General features: G+C 38.7%; 1 protein-coding gene across 3 annotated transcripts in view; it reads right to left on the reverse strand.

The window, feature by feature from the left end:
* Positions 1-56: 56 nt before the first annotated feature.
* Positions 57-20,611, reverse strand: part of LOC106875058 (serine/threonine-protein kinase tricornered) — a 147,011-nt gene continuing 126,456 nt past the window's right edge. For 2 of the 3 annotated variants that reach the window (XM_089363489.1, XM_089363491.1), the window contains exons 4-14: positions 17,339-17,461; positions 15,780-15,863; positions 12,961-13,084; positions 12,348-12,502; positions 9,454-9,556; positions 8,412-8,473; positions 6,730-6,847; positions 5,271-5,394; positions 3,365-3,460; positions 2,906-2,994; positions 69-343 (exon numbers count right to left, since the gene is read on the reverse strand). In XM_089363489.1, coding sequence (XP_089219615.1) covers positions 201-343; positions 2,906-2,994; positions 3,365-3,460; positions 5,271-5,394; positions 6,730-6,847; positions 8,412-8,473; positions 9,454-9,556; positions 12,348-12,502; positions 12,961-13,084; positions 15,780-15,863; positions 17,339-17,461 — 1,221 coding nt within the window. In that variant the 3' untranslated portion in view covers positions 69-200. Of the gene's footprint in view, positions 344-2,905; positions 2,995-3,364; positions 3,461-5,270; positions 5,395-6,729; positions 6,848-8,411; positions 8,474-9,453; positions 9,557-12,347; positions 12,503-12,960; positions 13,085-15,779; positions 15,864-17,338; positions 17,462-20,611 lie in introns of all 3 variants that reach the window. The other variant, XM_089363490.1, reaches the window with a different exon arrangement.

The raw sequence follows: 20,611 nt of genomic DNA on the forward strand, positions 1-20,611 counted from the left end.
CATACATACAAAGACATTACCTGTTACTATGATTTCTTTATAGTTTTCTCAGATTATTTTGTTGCTTTTGTTAATTATTTAATTGTCTTTTTTTGTTTTGTCGATTTTTTTTTTTACTTGCTTTTCTTCATGTTTTTTTTTTGTTTTTATTTGTAATTTTTTAAAATTTTTTTATTTGTTTTGTATAATTTCAATAATTTCTAGCTTTTGGGTGCCGATGGTCGAGGTCCTCTTTGTGTAAGTCCCTCGAATCTTTTGTAAGTGTAATTAATAAACACCCAGTCCTTGTTTTTGGATTCTTTGTCCATATCTGTGGCTGTTGACTGCTGTTGAGGCGGCGAAGCTGCAGGAAAAAAAAACAATAAAACAAACGGTAAATATATGAACAGCAGAGGCAACACAGGAATACCACTGAAGGAAGGCATGCAACAAGGTCTCCTTTCAGTGCGTATGAAAAGACAGAAGACAGAGAAACAGAGAGAGACACAGAAATAGCTTAGGAAAGACATCCTCTTTTACTCTTTTACTTGTTTCAGTCATTTGACTGCAGCCATGCTGGAGCACCGCCTTTAGTCAAGCAAATCGACCCCAGGTCTTATTCTTTGTAAACCTAGTACTTATTCTATCGGTCTCTTTTGCCGAACCACTAAGTTTCGGGGACGTAAACACACCACCATTGGTTGTCAAGCGATGTTGAGGGGACAAACACAGACACACACATATACACACACATACATATACATATCTATACATATATGGTGGGCTTCTTTCAGTTTCTGTCTACCAAATCCACTCACAAGGCTTTGGTCGGCCCGAGGCTATAGTAGAAGACACTTGCCCAAGGTGCCACGCAGTGGGACTGAACCCAGAACCATGTGGTTGGTACAGTTTCTAGATTACAAAAGACTAATTAACACTTTGGCATTTAGCCCTCTAGTAATTAAATTGGCCACATCTGGCCGAAACATTCTACTCATTCTATGTTCAAACCAGCCAAGTGTGACCTAAATATAAACAGTCACATCATTGACTGTTTATACGAGTTAATATGCAGGATTGATTCAAAACACTATGAATAAACAGGTGTAACATTTGACAGAGTAATTTGAATGGTTCTGGGTTTAAGAAGCCATGTCCAATTAAAATATTTCCTATAATTTCTAGATTACAAAAGAATAATCAACCCTTTAGTAATAAAACTGGCTGTATCTGGCCCAAATATTCGATCTATTTTATGTCCAAATCACCCAGGTATGGCCTGTCACACCTATCCTACATTTTCATTGTATAAATAAACAATCGGGTTACTGAAATCTCAAAGCTATGAAATAATCCTTTCTATTATGGGCAAAAGGCCTGAAATTTTGGGGAAGGGCGTAAGTCGATAACATCAACCCCAGTGCTTGACTGGTACTTCATTTATCGAGCCCCCTGAAAGGATGAAAGGCAAAGTCAACTTCAGTGGAGTTTGAACTCAGAAAGTAAGGACGATCGAAATGCTGTTGCTAAGCATGTTGTCTGCTGCGCTAACAATTCTGCCTAATTCAACACAATGAGAATAAACAGGGGTTACATTTGACAGAGTAATCTTAATGGGAAATAGTTTAAGAAGCCATATCCAACCAAAATATTTTACCTGTTTTATGTTAAGACTGGCTAGATCAGACCTCTCACACCTACCCTACAATGTCTGTTGTTTTTAGCATTTAAACAGACCTTGTCTGGATCTGGCCCATATAGACCTACTAGTTTTACATTTAAACCAGCCAGATTCACCCCCTCACAAGTATTCTACAGATTCATTCTAAAAAAAACAATCATATCATCAACAGCTTGAGTGACCAGATAATACATGGTTAATAAAATGTGAATAAAAAAGGATTTATATTCAACAGAGTAATTTGAATGATAAGAGGGGTCCACATTTATTTAAGGCCTGTGGGTGACAGATATGGTATCTAAGTGACCTGCAGTATTTCTTTAGCTGTGTCTCTCCCCATTTTGGGTTCGTGAGATGTCAGTTTTGTGTTTTCGTTTCATTCAATAAGGTTCAATGACATTTATATCAGCTAAATACTGAAGATCAATTAAATCAGCTTTAGATAGGTATAGTGTGGATGGTGTAGATCGTTACGACAACTATACCACCCAACCATTATCAGTGATCTTCTGCTGGTGTTAGGAATTATATTGTAAGAAACAGCGAACAGTTCGCCATGATGGGCATGTACAGACAAACTTGATGTACTACGTGGATTAATTCTTCGATAGATCTGGTCATTACCTCCCTTAAAACAAAATTAGAATTATCTTTCCTTGAATAGTCAGCATTACCTCCCTTCAATTTATATCCTCCATATTTGTGGGTGTGTGGAGAGAAAGAGAGAGAGAGAGAGAGAGAGAGAGAGAGAGAAACAATGACAAACAGACAGACAAGAATCAGAGATAAATGCAACATACTGGCTGGAACTGATGCAAATAATGACATAATTAATGCTGCCTAATTAATCTTTTTTATTTATTAATTAAATGAAATTAATTAAAAATTTGTCAAAGTCCTTTCATCGTTATTCAATTCAGGGCATGTTATTGATGAGGTTGCAAATAACAGCGAAAGGGCTTTGACAAACAACCAGCCATTTGATTGTTTCACCAACACATTAAACAAACAATCGATCAGTTAGTTAGATATTTAATTAATTGACTGAGAAAGAAGTGAGATTTAACCCGTGTGTGTGTTATTATTGGCATGATGACCTTCCCAAGACAAGAATTAAAAACTTCCTATCAAAGATGGAGATTGTGGTTTTTAAGTTCTAGTTAACACTGCTCCAGCTGGCTGTTACTACAGAGAGACCGTGAAGCTCCTAGTTGCTAGAGTTATTGTTAATCCAAGAATACTTACGCCAGTTCAGGTCAATCTCTGGAAATTCATCAAAATTTGATGTATCGTCTATACTTTTTACTTCCACAGGAATAGCAGCAGGGCGGTCTCTGTAGCAAAGAAAATAAGATGTAGCAATTAGGATATTTATTATTATTATTATTATTATTATTATTACTATTATTATTATTATTATTATTATTATTCCTTCAATGTGGCTGAACAGCCAATCCCAACTAGTCAGGATTCACAGTATGGGTTGAACTATAACCAACTATTCATCCTTCCAATCGCTGAATACAAAACAGGGATCACCATCTTACTGTTGTATGCTAATCCATCAAAACATTACTCATTTAAAGCTGAGTGGACTGCAGCAACATAAAATGAAGTATCTTGCTCAAGAAGGCAATTATTATTATTATTATTATTATCATTATTGTTATTAAGAGCTGTAGGAGGAAGTGGTGGACTTCATACCTGATATGTTCCCAATCAACACCTTTAAAGAAAACATGGGCTTTAAGTTCTTCTATTCCGTTCGCTCCACATCTTTGTTCAGGATCACAGCATATTCTGTAACAGAGTATGAGAAGAGAATACCTTCAGTTCATTGAGTTAAAAAATTTATAAATGAGCTCATATACACATTCACATGTCAGTGTGCATGCTTGACAGAGTTTAAGCATCTTGAGAGAAAAGTCAGGCATAAGAGGCATCAGATGTGGTGTGCAAGAGAGACGACTGCGCTAGCATGGTCATGTGATGTATATGGATGAGGACAGCTGTGGAAAGAAGGGCCGATCTCTAACTATGGAGAGAACCTGTGGTGGAGGTAGACCCAGGAAGATATGGAACAAGGTGGTGAAGCATGATCTTTGAACTTTGAGCCTCACAGAGGCAATGACTAGTGACCAAGACCTTTGGTGATGTGCTGTGCTTGAGACAACCGATCAAGCCAAGTGCACCCATGCTGGCGGCATGTAAAGAACACCTTTCGAGCGCTGGGCCTCACAGAGACAAAGTGGCTGATGTTCCTTTCAAGTGTTGGACCTCTCAGATGCAATGACCAAGACCTTTGGCATTATGTTGCACTTGAGAAGAAGACCCATCAAACCAAGCAAAATCACAGTTGTGGCAGATACTGGCATCATGCAAATTAGCACCCATGCCAGTAGCACATAAAAGCACCCTGGAGTCATGCAAATGGCACCTGTGCCAGTAGCATATTAAAGCACCCATTACATTCTCGGAGTGTCGGCGTTGGAAAGGGCACCTAGCTGTAGTAAAACCAAGCCAAATCAGACTGGAGTCTGTGTCAGCCTTCCAGCGTGCCATGCCAGCATGGACAACAGACATTAAATGATGATGAGGATATATATATATATATATATATATATATATATATATGAAAAACAAAACTCAGGACAGGTTTTGGCAATGTTGTTGCTATTTTCCTTCAGCCCCATAGATGCGGCCACAAAAATTCAAAAGTTCTTGGTTTGATCTAACTGCACAGTACTATGACCAAGTACCATCTGCAATAGCCTCAGCTTGACCAATATCCTGAAATGGCATTTTGATGGTTAAAACTATTGTTGGAGGTAGGTATGCATCATTGGTGAAAGATATAAACATCAGTGAAGAAACTGACAACCTGGTACTCGTCAGTCAAATAAAACAATCTTTAGTCATTGTCACCATCAGAAAAAATTCAATGAACCGGTGACTAATAAATTGTAAGCCCAGTAAACAGTGATGTTATTGGTGACAAACTTCGACATAAAATAGACACTTCTGATTGAGTAGACTTTATGATCAAAGATGTTGCAATTGTAACCATTTTGTATTTTGCTTTACTTGTTTTTTCTTTTCTTCTCAGATGTATTTTATCAGAAGTAGCAGATTCTGTAACCACACTGGCATGCATCTTGTTTTAACATCTATACAAAAAGGATCAGGTTATCCAAATTCTTTGATAGTAATGACATGAAACCATGATGTAAAGGTAGGTACAGCCACCTTATTATTATTATTGAGACAACAAGCTGGCAGAGTTCAAATTCCGCCAAGGTCGACTTTGTATTTTATCCTTTTGGGGGTTGATGAAATAAGTACCAGTCACTCACTGGGGTCAATGTACTCGACTAGTCCCCTTCCCCCAAAAATTTCCAAGGCCTTGTGCCTAGAATAGAAATGTCAATACAGATTATTAGACTAGTCCCATAAGGCTCAGATAACACAGACACACAAATAATCAAACACAGAGTTAACAAGCAAGTCCCAAACATTCAATACTCTCTCTCTCTCTCTTTATCTCTCTCTCTTTCACTCACTCACTCCCATTTTTCTTTTCTTTTTCACCCCTCTCCCACATGTTACTTACTTTCTAATCAAATCTTGAGCTTCATTTGAAATAGGTACTTCTGGCGGGAAAACTAAAGTCTCTCGCCAATTCATCACTTTTCTGTAAGTTTCTTGCGGGTTTTCTGAACAGAATGGAGGGTAGCCTGCGAATACAACAGAAAATTTGATTATAGACAACTCTATGTGAATGTGCATACATTAAACAGTGTGTGTGTATGAGTGTAAATATTCAATTCTTGCTGCAGAATTGAATATTAAATATTCAATCCTATAGCAAGAAACAACAAAGATAGGACTTGAAAATGATTTAGTCAATAACCCAAGCACCAGGTGTACCAAAATCTGCAATGCCAGTTTGGTCCTACTTGCATTCATCTACACTGCTTGGCAATGTAGTCTTGGTACATTTTCAAATGTCAAAAAGTTGATTTCTAATATGATAAAAAGTCATTTAATTCACTATTCATCACACTGCTATTCTATTATTTTACTACTTTTAGACAACGGACAGCAGCCATGCTGGAGCACAACCTTTTAATTACATTTTTTTATTCTGGTATTTTTCTCAAAATCTATCTATTGAATGTCTAAAGCCACCACAGTTATGTCCCTTTGTACCACACACACACGTGTGAGTGTGTGTGCGCAGACGTACAGATGTTTTGTTTTGATTGAGTCAGCCTCTAGCTATTCTGAGTTTCACCTGTAGGTACACAAGAGCTTTAAGTATGTTATGAATCACATGTCTGAAGATCTTGTGCACCTACAGGTGAGACTCAGAGAAGCGTGTGTATATATATATATATATATATATATACACACACACGCACACACATATACATGCAAACATACACATACATGCAAACACTTATACATACAAACTTGTGCCGGTAAGGCGACATGATCATTGCCAGCGTCGCCTTACTGGCACACGTGCCACTGGCACATGTGCCAGTGGCACGTGAAAAACAACATTCGAGCGTGGTCATTGCCAGTGCCACCAGACTGGCTCCCGTGCAGGTAGCACATAAAAAACACCTTTTGAGCATGGCCCTTGTCAGAACTGCTTGACTGGCCCTCATGCCAGTGGCACATAAAAGCACCCACTACACTACACTCTCGGAGTGGTTGGCATTGGGAAGGGCACCCCACTGTAGAAACTTTGCCAGATCAGACTGGAGACTGGTGCAGCCTTCTGGCTTGCCAGTCCTCAGTCAAACCGTCCAACCCATGCCAGCATGGAAAGCAGACATTAAATGATGACGATGATGATGCTGATGACAGTCAGTAAGTAAACCAACATCCACATCACAGCATTGTAAAGTTTCTTCCATCGTCTAAAGAAGGACATACTAAATTATATTTAACAAATTATTCCAATCAAATTTAATAGCAAAAACCCTCAAACAGCCCTCTTACTGCTCATTAAAAACAATTTGGAGTGCATAGCAAAGTACTTTTCTAATTAGAGTACATACCAATTAACATTTCATACATAATTACTCCTAATGACCACCAATCACAGCTGCTCGTATAGCCTGTCTGGATAAATACCTCGGGCGCTATATAGTCTGGGGTACCAACAGTTGAATAAGCCTGCAACACAAGAAGATCAATGGTTACAAATATGGTAACAACAACAACAATAACAACAACAACAATAAGCAATGATTTTGGTGTTGATATATTTCGTTATATCCTTCCTTTCACAAATGCGCTTGACCTGCTAGAAATAGATAGCGATTTACTCGTTTCAAACAAGTGGAACTATCATTTGTCCATGTGTACTATGTTTATAAACAAAACCAAAAAAAAAAAAAAAAAAAAAAATGGGAGTGCCATGGTTGGACTCTTCTTTCATCAAAAGTCTTTCTAATCAGGACTGTAACTGGGCAAAAAAAAAGAACAAGATGACAGATCTAAACAAAGGTAACGATAATGTTTTGGTGTGTGTATGTATGATTGTGATGTGTATCTGTGATGTGTGTGGTTGTAATGTGTGAGTGTGAGTCCTTGGTGATGCGTGTGCATATGACATCACATGTATGTGCTTGTATCATTCTCTAACTTCTAATTATTATTATTATTATTATTATTACAAAGGCGGTGAGCTGGCAGAAACGTTAGCACGCTGGGCAAAATGCTCAGCGGTATTTCGCTCGTCTTTATGTTCTGAGTTCAAATTCCACTGAGATTGGCTTAGCCTTTCATCCTTTCAGGGTCGATTAAATAAGTACCAGTTACACACTGGGGTCAATGTAACCGACTTAATCCCTTCCCCCAAATTTGAGGCCTTGTGCTTCCAGTAGAAAAGATTATTATTATTATTATTGCTATTAATATTATTATTATTATTATTATTATTATTATTATTATTATTAGGATGGTGAGCTAGCAGAATCGTAACCATGCTGGGCAAAATACTTCGCAGCATTTCATCCATCTTTCACGTTCTGGGTCCAAATTCCACAGAATTTGAATTCTTCTTTCATCCCTTTCAAGGTTGATGAAATAAGTACCAGTTGAGTACTGGGGGCTGATGTAATTGACTTAACCCCTCCCACCGAAATTGCTGGGCTTGTACCAAAATTTGAAACCATTATTATTATTGTTATATATTAAATGTATTCAAACGTGAGAGCTTCCATGGGGATGAATTATACACCAAAAACAACAGCCAAGCCTCTTACAAACTAATCACTAACACCTTTAATGCTGAACGCATCATCATCATCGTCATCGTTTAAAGTCCACCTTCCATGCTTGCATGGACGGAACAGTTTCACAAGAGCCAGCCAGGCTCTTGTCCCCCTACCATCGCTTGACAACTGATGCTGGTGCATCTACGTCCTCGTAACTTAGCGGTTCAGCAAAAGAGACCGATGGAATAAGTACTAGGCTTACGAAGAATAAGCTCTGGGGTCGATTTGTTTGACGAAAGGCGGTGCTCCAGCATGGCTGCAGTCAAATGAGTGAAACAAGTAAAAGAGTAAGGAAATTATTGAGGAAAGTAAAGGAATGGAAACACTATATAGAAGTAGCTTCTAAAGATCAGTGCAGAACTGTTAATGAAAGACATAAAGCTACATGGTGTGCTGCCCCAGCATGGCCAGAGCCTTTAGGCTGGAACACAGTAAAAGAACAAGAGCCGATTACATACCAATGCCCGTCGGTTTCGTTTCCAACTTTCGGCTCTCCGCTTTGAATCTATAGGATTTAGTGCTGAAATAGAAATAAAGAAGGGTGTCACACAAAGAAGACATCGTCTCACAATACATACGTAAGTTGTCATTATTTTCATGCTCAAAAGCAGCGAGCTGGCAGAATCGTTAGCACACCAGATAAAATGCATAGCGGTATTTCGCTCATCGCTACGTTCTGAGTTCAAATTCCACCAAGGTCGACTTTATTTTTCTTCCTTTCGGGGTCGATAAAATAAGTACCAGTTGAATACTGGAGGTCGATGTAATCGACTATCTCCCCTCCCCACAAATTCCAGGTGTTGTGCCTATAGTAGAAAGGATTATTTTAATGCTCACTTTTCCATGTTTGAATGGGTCAGACATAAATTCTGTTGAGGCAGATTTTGTATGACTGGATGCCCTTTCTACAACTGGATGCCTTGTTTTAAAGTAATAATTTTAAGGTAATAATTTCCCCAAGGCCAGACATGTCTTCACAGAAAATTGGAAATGAATGACAAGACTTGTATGACAGTGACATTTTACAACCAACATTACACAACATGATATCAAGACAAGGCATCTCTCTCATTCACACACAGTGGGTTTTTTTCCAGTTTCTGTTCATCGAATCCATTCACAAGGCTTTGGCTGGCCTGGAGCTAAAGTAGAAGACACACCTGATAAATTTTGTTACCGAGAAGATGTAATTGGCTAGGGAGCAGGATGCTTTGAAGCATAGCAGCCAGAGTAAGAACAGATTGGGGAAACTTCAGAGAGATACTGCCACTATTGACAACAAAGATGTTTTCCCTCTGAGTGAAGGGTAGACTGTATGACAACACGTGTACTAGAGCTGCAATGCAGCATGGTAGTGAGAAAGGGGCCTTGAATGTAGAGGATTTGAGAAGACTGGAAAGAAATGAAGCAAGCAAGTTCTTAGGGAAAATACAAGGAGGTAGTCATTTCTATATTCCAGTATCAATGTTGTTAGGTGTGAAAGAAAGAAACTCTACTTACTGAAGTCACCAGGTTTGGCATGCGACAAGTCCTTGTAGAACTCTGTCCGATGTGATTTTTTAAGCCCTGTGCACAATCCAAAATCAGATAATTTTATATGACCCTGAAACAAAAAGAAAAAGCACAGAATGTAAACATAATACATTGTAATGTGCAGTAACAATGATATGTAATAACAAACAATATGTAGAAATAATCTATGACACCATATTTTCCAGCAGGCAGATTGACAAGATGAAAGTTACAGAAGGTAGTTTATCAGAGAAGCAGGTGGAATGGGTGAAAGATAGATTGTAAAAAGAGGGGTTCTGTCTCGAGGAGTGTGAGTTTGGTGTAAAGGTGCAGAAGTTCTGTCAATGGATTGGATCCAGAAAAGTGCAGATTTAACTAGAAAAAAAAGTCACGACATGGAAGGAAATATCTAACCATACAGGATAACCCCATGTACAGGTTATGTAAACATTTCAAGCATCATTCTAGTCTTTGGCCAAAAAAGGGAAACCATAATATCATGTGCATACTATTCAAAAAGAAGGAGAAGGTGAAAAGAAAAGGCAAGATAGTGTTTCTTAACTCCTCCAAGAAAAAGTCTCCCAAATGGACGCACATATAATTAGGTTACTCGCCCTGTAGTTCCAGTAAAATTGATTTTTCTTTTATAACCCTATGGTAAGGTACAGTATTGAAAAAGCTTTGTGGTAGTCAGAGGTCATCAGAATCTATGGGTTCAAACAGAACCTATTTAACCCTATTTCATGCCATTTCTGTACTCCTTACTTGCCTCTATTGTACAACAAAGGAACTGACATCCTCACATAGCATCTTTTCTCTTTTATATCTTTTACTTCTTTTAGTTACTGGGACTGTAGCCAAACTGGAGCACTGCCTTGAAGGGTTTCAGTTAAACAAATAGTCCCCCAGGGCTTATTTTTGATGCCTGGTTCTTAATCTATTAATCCCTATTGCTTAACTGCTAAGCTTTGAGTGATGTAAACAAACCGACACCAGTTGTTAAGCAGTGTGGGAGCAAACACAAAGCCACACACACAATGGGCTTCCTCACAGTTTCTTTCAACCAAATTCACTCACAAGACACGGGTCAGCCAGGGGCTGTGGTAGAAGTCACTTGCGCAAGGTGCAACGCAATGGAACGGAACACAAAACCTCATGGTTCCAAAGCAAGCTTCTTAAGCACACAGCTATGCTTGCACCTATAAGAAGAGAGATTCAGTTATTCCTCTGCCTCCCATTTATCATCATTCTCCCAATATTTTTCTCTCGCCACACACACACACACACACACACACACAACTGTATACGTCTCTCTGTTTCTCTCAGCCTGTTGGATAATTATTCTTGTAGCTTTCCCTCAGAGTTAGATTTCAATGCTGGCAGCAAGTTTAAATAAAGTGTTACTGTGGCGGGGGGGGGGGGGGGGGGCGATGAAGAAGGAGGGAGAGAGAAAGAAAGAAGGAGAGAGAGAGAATCGGCTGCAGTAGCTGCACTTTCTCACTGACCATAGCTGGGCAACATCATGATATTACTAGCAGCTGCAACAACAATAATGTTGATGAGGTAACAGCTGACATCATCAGGTAATTCATCCTCTCACACACACACACACATGTATATATGTGTACATCTATATGAGTGTGTATGTGTGTAAACATATATATGCACACACACTCACATATATATATATATATATATATATATATATGTACGTATGTGTACATATATATATTTCGATATACTTACACACATGTATCTCCTCTGTACTCGGTAGGAGCAGGTGTGTTAAATTATACATTTCAGAGAAAAGGTCAACTGAAATAGACTGACGATGGTTGGTTGGTTGGAGGAGGAGGAGGAGGAGGAGGAAGAGGAGGAGGGAATAGAGGGAGACATGTGGTGGGAGGTATGAGAGGGAATGCCTCTCCACCTTGCATTGTCCTATTGATCTAAAGGAAGGAGAAGAAAGGAAGGAAGGAAGGAAGGAAGAAGCAGGAACATAGAAAACAGAAAAGACATCAAACAAAAGATAGAGAACAAGAAAAGAAAGGTAAAGGGAGGAGGAGGAGGAGGAGGAGTAGGAGCTGCAGGAGGAAGCGGAGCTTGAAAGGAGTTTGTGGAGGAAGAGAAGTTTATGGAGGAGAAAGAAGAGGAGGAGGGGAAGTAGATGAAGAAGGGGAGTTTGTGGAAGAGGAAGGGGAGGAGTTTGTGGATATGGAGGAAGATGAAAAGGAGGAGGAGGAGGAACAGGAAGAGAGGGAGTTTGCGGAGGAAGAGGAGGAGTTTTTGGAGGAGGAGGAGGAGGGCCAAACAAATACAGGAGAGAGAATGAAAAGATATTTTAGAACTGAGGAAATTTTACTTTACTCAGCAAATTGGTTGAATATGGCCGTAGTGGAGAGAAATGGACATTTGATGTGCCAGGAGTCATTGCCCAAGACCATCTTGACCGGACATGTGGCGGGGAAAGAGAGCCTGAGGCCATCAAAGACATTTGCAAACTGATGACATCAAAGAATAGGCAGGAAACAAGAGGTGTGGGGGACAAACACAGACACAAAGACACACACACACACACACACACAATTCATCATCATCATCATCGTTTAACGTCCGCTTTCCATGCTAGCATGGGTTGGACGATTTGACTGAGGACAGGTGAAACCAGATGGCAACACCAGGCTCCAATCTGATTTGGCAGAGTTTCTACAGCTGGATGCCTTTCCTAATGCCAACCACTCAGAGAGTGTAGTGGGTGCTTTTACGTGCCACCAGCACGAGAGCCAGTCAGGCGGTACTGGTAACGGCCGCCCTTCCTAACGCCATAATGCTGTATAACAAATATTTATGCGTTGTATAGAATTTATATGAATAGGACTTACCCGTGCATCTAACAGCAAATTATCAGGTTTAATATCTCTATGAATGAAGCCGAGCCGATGAATTGAATCAATGGCAAGAGCTGCTTCGGCAACATAAAACTGGCTTTGTTCTTCCGTCAAAGTGTCCTTCTTCATCAAAAGCGTCATCATGTCACCTGAAATGCAGATTCAAGTAACCAATCAGAAAAAAAAAAAAAAAAAAAAAAAAAGGTTTCAAAAGAGAAGTTCAAAGTTCACATCAAGAACAAACTGTTATAATGTCTTGATTTTACTTCAAAGAGATATTTTTGGAGGAAACGCTAAAAAATAGCTCAATGTGCAAGACAAGAAATAGCAAACAATTTTCCTTCAAATTATGCCATATTTTTTTTTCTCACCCTTTCAAAGCCTAGCCAGGCTCATGGGCCCGGTTTCCCGGTTTCTATGGCGTATGTGTTCCCCCCCTCCCAGCTGGAAGGGAACTCTTAGACATAGAAAGTCCCAAAGAGAGCCAGAGGATAGTGTTGCTACCCAACCATAATGGCATCAGAACCTTTAAAGCATACAAACATTTCCAGATAATTAACAGTTAACAGAAGGTCGTTAAGAGAGAGAATGAAAAATATCTCGTTACCTCCAGGTAAAAATTCCATAATGAGGTAAAGATTCAACGCATCCTGGAAAGAGTAGTACATCTTCACAACCCACTGGTGGTCAGCTTCTACCAGAATATCACGTTCAGCTCGGACATGGGCAACCTAAAATTAATGAAACAGAAATTAAAGACAGAAAAATACAAGTGTGTATAACTCATACATGTGTGTATACTTATATGTATGTATACTTGTAGTTCTTTATTATTCGTAGTAGTAGTACCAGTTACATACTGGGGTCCGATGTAATTGACTTCATCCCTTCCTCCAAAATTTGAGCCTTGTGCTTCCAGTAGAAAGGATTATTATTATTATCATTATTATTATTATTATTATTATTGATGAAATAAGTACCAGTTATGCACTGGAGTCGATATTATCGACAAACTCCCTGCCCAAAATTTCAGGCCTTGTGCTTATAGTAGAAAATTATTATTATTATTATTGAGGCGAGCTGGCAGAATCGTTAGCATGCCAGGCAAAAGGCTTTGCAGCATTTCATCCATCTTTACATTCGGAGTTCAAATTCCACCAAGGTCGACTTTGCCTTTCATTCTTTCAGGGTTGATAAATTAAGTACCAGTCATTTACTGGGGTTGATGTGATAGACTATGCCCCTCCCCACAAATTTCAGGCCTTGTGCCTATCGTATAAATGATTATTATTATTATTATTATTATTATTATTATTATTAATAGTAGTAGTAGTAGTAGTAGTAGTAGTTTTTGTTGTTGTTGTTGTTGTCCAGATTTTTATAGGCACAAGTGCAGTTGTGAGGTAAGAAGTCTGCTTTCTAACCACATGGTTTTGGGTTCAGCCCTCCTCTGTGGTACCTTGGTCATGACACTTCTATTATAACCCGAGGCCAACCAAAGCCTTGTGAGTGGATTTGGTAGAGGGAAACTGAAAAAAGCTTGTAAATTATGTATATAAGTGTTTGTTTGTGTGCGTATGTTACTGCCTCCTTGCCTTGACAACACGTGACAGTTGTAAGCAAGTGTCACCACCATGCAAGTAGTGTGCTTCGTTTTCAATCTACCAAGACATGTCTGGTCATGGGGAAATCTTACTGCACTAGGACACAGGTGGGTGACAGGAAGGGCATCCAGCCAGAGAAAATCTGTCACAACAAATTCCGTCCAACCCATGCATGATGGAAGAATGGACATTAAATGATGATGATGATGATGTGTATATAGAAGAAAAAAGACAGAGTTGTCGTGGCTGAAATGACTTAAATAATATGTTCGTTCAATCAGAACTGATCTAAGCCTGAATAACAACATTATTAACAATAAAAGATATACATTAGATAAGTAGAATCCAAGATGTACAATTTAAAAAACCAAAACCAAAACCAAAATGGATAGAAAAGTCAAAGACAAACGATGAGAGCTTGAATGTCTTTAATGAAAGATCTGTTGAATCAGGATTGAAATGGGACGAAACAATAATAGTCAAAACGCCACCACCAGACACAGCCTACCATAGACACTAACATTTATGAAATGCTGCAAGTCTGAGCAGTGCTAAATATGCAGATATGAAATTTGTGGCGGTGTTGGGTACGAGGATGGAGATATGTTTATGAAATTATGATCTCATTCATGACATTTGAAGGTGAACAACTATCTTGGGCACACAGCAAATATAAATTTGTTTTTCAAAAAATAGAAAAAAAGAAATGACAGATATTGGTGGAGTTACCTCCCTTGCTTTTCGTAATTAAATTTCAAACATCCTCGTTTGTCTGAGACCCCGTGTAATTTAATATATACAATGTTCCCTGATGCTGTTTTACCTTAAGCACACTCGGTTTGGACGAATGGGTATACATCATTCTATATATTTATATACACACACATCATCATCATCATCATTCATATATCCGAAAAAGAGGTATACTCTAAAACATGAGAGCAGTAATATATTTTATTTAGGAAGTTAATTGTTATGGCAGGTCAGAGAGTGACCATTCGTTTCTCACCTCCAGCCATTAGAGTCTGATGAGTCGCCTATACGGCTAAGCGCTTTACAGGTGCAAAATCAATGGTCACTCTCTGACTGACCTTAACAATTAACTTCCTAAACATATATAAATATACATACACACACACACACTATATAGATACGTGTGTGTATGTGTGTGTGTGTGTGTGTGTGTGTGTGTGTGTGTGTGTGTACAAGGTGCGATGGGTAAATTGTTGCCACTTTATATTTTTAATTTCGCGCACACGCATTGTTTGTTATTGATTTTGTTGACTACACAGTATAGTAGGGTCACTTGGGCACCATCTGTAAGAAAAACAACATCATGAAGCAATTCACTCTACCAGAAATTTGGGAACAACATGCTGTACAGCTTGGCATTCATGCCAGAAGCTCCAATACAAACATTTCAGAGTGTTTGGATGTCAGTGTGAGGACAGTGCTGAGGATTCGAAAAGAGTTGGATGAATCTAATGGTGATTACGAAGGTATGGCAGCTCACTCTGATTGTTCTGATAAGAAAAGTACTCCTGAATTTGTTGGTGAGATCCTGTTCATGATTGACAAATATCCCTCCAAGTCCATCAGGTCCATCACCATGGACACGGGAGTGTCTGAGTTTCTTATCAGGCAGGCAGTGCATGAAGACATTCGGTATTCCTCATCCAAGATGAGAAAGGGCCAATTTTTATCCCAAGCCAAGAAGACAGACCACACTACAAAGCTTTTGAACAATTCCTCCATCTGGAGTGACATGGAGCCCTGGTCACTGAATGAATAAATGAATGAATGAATGAATGACTCGACTCACCTGCTCTTTCTCAAGCATGTCAATCTTTCGTAGAATCTTCATAGCATATACATGGCCAGTGTCCTTTTTTTGAACGAGCCGAACCTAGAAGAAGAACAAACAGGGTTTCCTAAGAAATGGCAACTCAAAGATAGCATCACACACACGCACACACAGAGTAAGGTGAGACACACAGAGTAAAGTGACACACTGACACACACATATAGACAATAATGTGACACATACACACGCACACACACACACACACACACACACACATATATATATATATATATACATACATATATATATATATATATATATATATATATATATATATATATATATATATAAATATAAAGTGACACACAAAGAAGAAGAAGAAGAAGAAGAAGAAGAAGAAGAAGAAAAAGAAAAAGAAGTGAAAGAAAAGAAAAAGGAAATCATGATAAAAATAAATAGTAAAACCAAAAAAAAAAAAAGCCAGGTAAGTATCTTGAAATATATATTGATTCAAATACAAAAATAACAGCTGCAACAGCAATCTCTCTCTCTCTCTCTCATCTTTCTTTTCTTCCCCTTCTAGTATATCTTACTTTACTTTCCTCACTTTCTTCTCCTCCTCTTCCTTTTACCCACTCCATACTCTCTTCATATCAACCCCCCCCCACCCCCACCCGACTCCAGTCACTAGGAAACCCCAATGTCACCTTGCTTGCTTCATCTTCTGTTGTTGTTGTTGTTGTTGTTGAGGTTCTTTTTTTTTATTACTTATTGTTTTTTCTCTTTGTGAAGGGGGGGGGGGGTCCCTCCCTAGCCCTTTAGCGTTCGGAATTACTCTGTCAGAAACCATTCTTTTGAATTAATCATGCATTAATCATGTAACTTCAAGACTGCGATGATGCAAATGTCTATTTTTAGAATGACATTGTAGGGTAGGTGTGAGGGGCCAGATCTGGCCAGTATGAACACAAAACAAGTAGATTATTTACATTGGACGCCACATGCCCACTATGCCATACGCCCACGAGTGTGATCATTGCCAGCATCACCTCACTGGCACATGGAAAACAACATTCGAACGTGGTCGTTGCCAGTGGCCGTTGCCGGTGGCACGTAAAAGCACCCATTACACTCTCGGAGTGGTTAGCATTGGGAAGGGCATCCAACTGTAGAAACATTGCCAGATCAGACTGGAGCCAGGTGCAGCCTTCTGGCTCGCCAGTCCTCAGTCAAACCGTCCAAACCCATGCCAGCATGGAAAGCGCACGTTAAACCATACGTAATCACAGTCAAGAGTCAAAGCTTACTGTCATCAATGACAATTTCAAAAGAGTCCGTGTTGATAATGGTTCAAATAGTTTCATTGTGTTTTAAAGTAGACTCTGAAATTTTACTTCAACTAATTAATCTGAGATAACAAACGTTATCAAATCGCTATCAGCAAATGATGTCTACAGTAACCGAATGGCTATCGGCTATCAGCTGATCCCCATCTCATCAAATATACATAAACCAATGTTTATCTCACATAAACTGATGTCAAATGAGACATAAAAACTTCAGCAGCTGGTACCTACCTCCCCAAATGCTCCTCGTCCAATCACTTTCAAGGATTCAAAGTCATCAACACCGAGGCGAGATCGTTTCAAACGGAGGAATTCTGTTTCTTTCACAGCATGTTGTTGACGCCGCTCACTTTTCTGTAAGGTAAAAGAATCATGAAGTTAGTCATTGAACATTCATATAGATATTATTTATGTAGATGCACACACAAACACATATTTGAAGTTTATCAATACATTAATATATATATATATTCCAATTGCTAATTGTACTTTATATTTGTAACCTTAATTGTTAATATGGCATGGTATGTCATAAGCATCTGTATATTGTGGTTTTTGTCATTTTAGTTACAAAATAAATAAATTAATTCAATGGAATACACTGTCTGCAAGTCGATGGATATCGCATATTCTCCTCCATTTTCTTATTGCTATATATATATATATATATATATATATATATATATATATATATATATATATATATCTCAACCGCATTGGTGGATAAAAATTCTTTATTTATGGGTAAAGGCTGCCATCAATTTCATGTTAAGAGAGGTCTCTTAAGAATTATCAAACCTGCCACATGGCTCCCATGCCGGTGGCACATAAAAAGCATCATTCAAGTGTGATCATTGCCAGCATCACCTCACTGGCACATGTGTCGGTGGCACACGGAAAACAACATTCGAGCGTGGTTGTTGCCAGTACCGCCTGACTGGCCCTTGTGTCAGTGGCACGTAAAAACACCCATTACACTCTCGAAGTGGTTGGCATTGGGAAGGGCATCCAGGTGTAGAAACTTTGCCAGATCAGATTGGAGCCTGGTGCAGCCTACTGGCTCGCCAGTCCTCAGTCAAACCGTCCAAACCCATGTCAGAATGGAAAGCGGACGTTAAACGACAACGATGATGGTGATAAATATATATATATATATATATATATACATATGTGTGTGTGTGTGTGTGTGTGTGTGAACTAATTCATTTTCAGAACAGTTTAACTTGAGGGAAATAAAGCTGTAAAAAGAAACCATTCTGAAGTTGACACAGGTGCATGATGCCATCCTGGAGCTCATCAGATCCTACCAAACCCATCCAACCCATGCCAGAATGGAATATGGATATTAAATGATAATGATAATACAACACATAGATACGGTTGATATGTTTACATTCTGTATCATGTTAGAGAGCTATACACATGCACACTAACAATATGTATTATATACATGTATGTATGCATGTGTGTATGAGCTAGTGTAGCATATTAGATAACGTCACACGCACACAGAGAAAAATACTGTATACATGTAACTACATGTGAATGTGTGTGTGTGTGTGTGTGTGTGTGTGTGTGTTAGTGTATCATATTAGAAAATTACATGTGCACACACAAACACTGTTCGCTTGCATACAGATGTGCGAGTCTTTATATATCATACTAGATAGCTACCCACACACACAAACACTGTATTTGTGGACTCATGAAAAACAAACCTTCAATAACTATTCTGCCTATATATATATCTGTGCACACCTTTCACTGCCGTGTATATCATAAGGTCTGCAAATCTAATGGAGGCCTCAAAAGACATCTTAAGATCCGCAAAGATCAGAACTTGACTGCAGCTCTTGGTGGTCCAAATTGGATGTGCAATCTACGTGGGTGTCTTTTCTAATACATTGTCTGGTTTAAAAGCTACATCAGACACCATGATGGATCTAAAGTGTAGGTACAGGAGATGGTCAGACTCTGCATAACGAGTAGACAGCCACCATATACGCACGTGTGTGTGTATGTGTGTGTGTGTGTATGTATCACGCTAGACAGCTACGCACATACACCACACATACTAAAACTCTGTACCTGTACACACATAATTATGTGTATACGTGTGTGTGTGTAGATGTATATCATAGTAGTATATAGCATGTAGTATATCATAGGAGTATAATATACCATAGTATATAGCATGGGAGTGTAAATCGTAGTATACCATAGCCATACGCACACACACTGTGTACCTGTATAGTTATGTAAGAGTGTGAATGCAGCTTGGCTGAATGGTTACAGAATCGTTTCCCAACCACAAGGTTCCAGGTTCAATCACACAGAGTGGTTCCTTTAGCAAGTGTCTTGCGCTATCCCAAGCCTTGTGAGTGCAACTGGGTAGACGGAAAGTGCATGGAATCCTAGCGGATGGATTGCATCTATAATTCAAACAGCCAGCCTTATCACACACACACACACACACACACACACACACACACACATTAACAAAGTATTTTCATATGCACATGCACACTTTATATCTATGCACCTAAAAATACGTCAATATGAAATCAAGTGATTGTATGCAGTACATGTAAGTATGTATGTATATATATATATATATATGTGTGTGTGTGTGTGTGTGAACAAATGTATGCATCATGTATGCATGAAAATATATATACTACACTCACACATGCACACCATATATATATTTCATGACTGTCATTTTCATCTAACAGCTGTCTTTCATGCTCGCATATATATATATATATATATATATATATATATATATACATACATATGCATGTGCGTGTGTATATATATATATATATATATATATATATATATTATACATATGCATATATACATATATATTATACACACACACACACACACACACACATATATATATATATTATATATATATATATATATATATATATATACATACATACATGCATATACATACATACATGTGCGTGTATACACTCACTCACATATACACATGCACACCCTCCTCCCCATATATATATATATATATATATATATACGTATGTATCTGCATCTATAAAGACAGGCATACATGCTTCACTCTATTACCCTAATGAAAGCTATAATTAAATGTTACTTAACAATAACATTAACTATCTTCAGTCGGTGCGGTTCTTTTTTTTTTTTTTTTTGAAGCACGCACCACCCCCACCCACCCACCTCATCTCCTGATGACAACCAGTAAGTTGATCCGGGTGCAACTCGTGCAGTGAACAACATCAGTTAGATACAGATGTGAATAGAACTACAAGGAGGTGGTGGTGGTGGTGGTGCTGCTGCTGCTACTGCTGCTGCTATTGCTGTTGGTGCTGCTGGTGCCGGTGGTTGTTGTTATCATCATTGATGAATTGACGTAATTGTTTAGCCCTAGGACAGACCTAATCAAAACCACCTTTGATCAAAGAGGTTCCCGTTGTGAGCATCCAGACTTATTCAGGCATAGTGTATCTAAGACTA

This window comes from Octopus bimaculoides, chromosome 15 (genome assembly GCF_046866305.1).
Source record: "Octopus bimaculoides isolate indiv1 chromosome 15, ASM4686630v1, whole genome shotgun sequence".
Classification (NCBI taxonomy): Eukaryota; Metazoa; Mollusca; class Cephalopoda; order Octopoda; family Octopodidae; genus Octopus; species Octopus bimaculoides.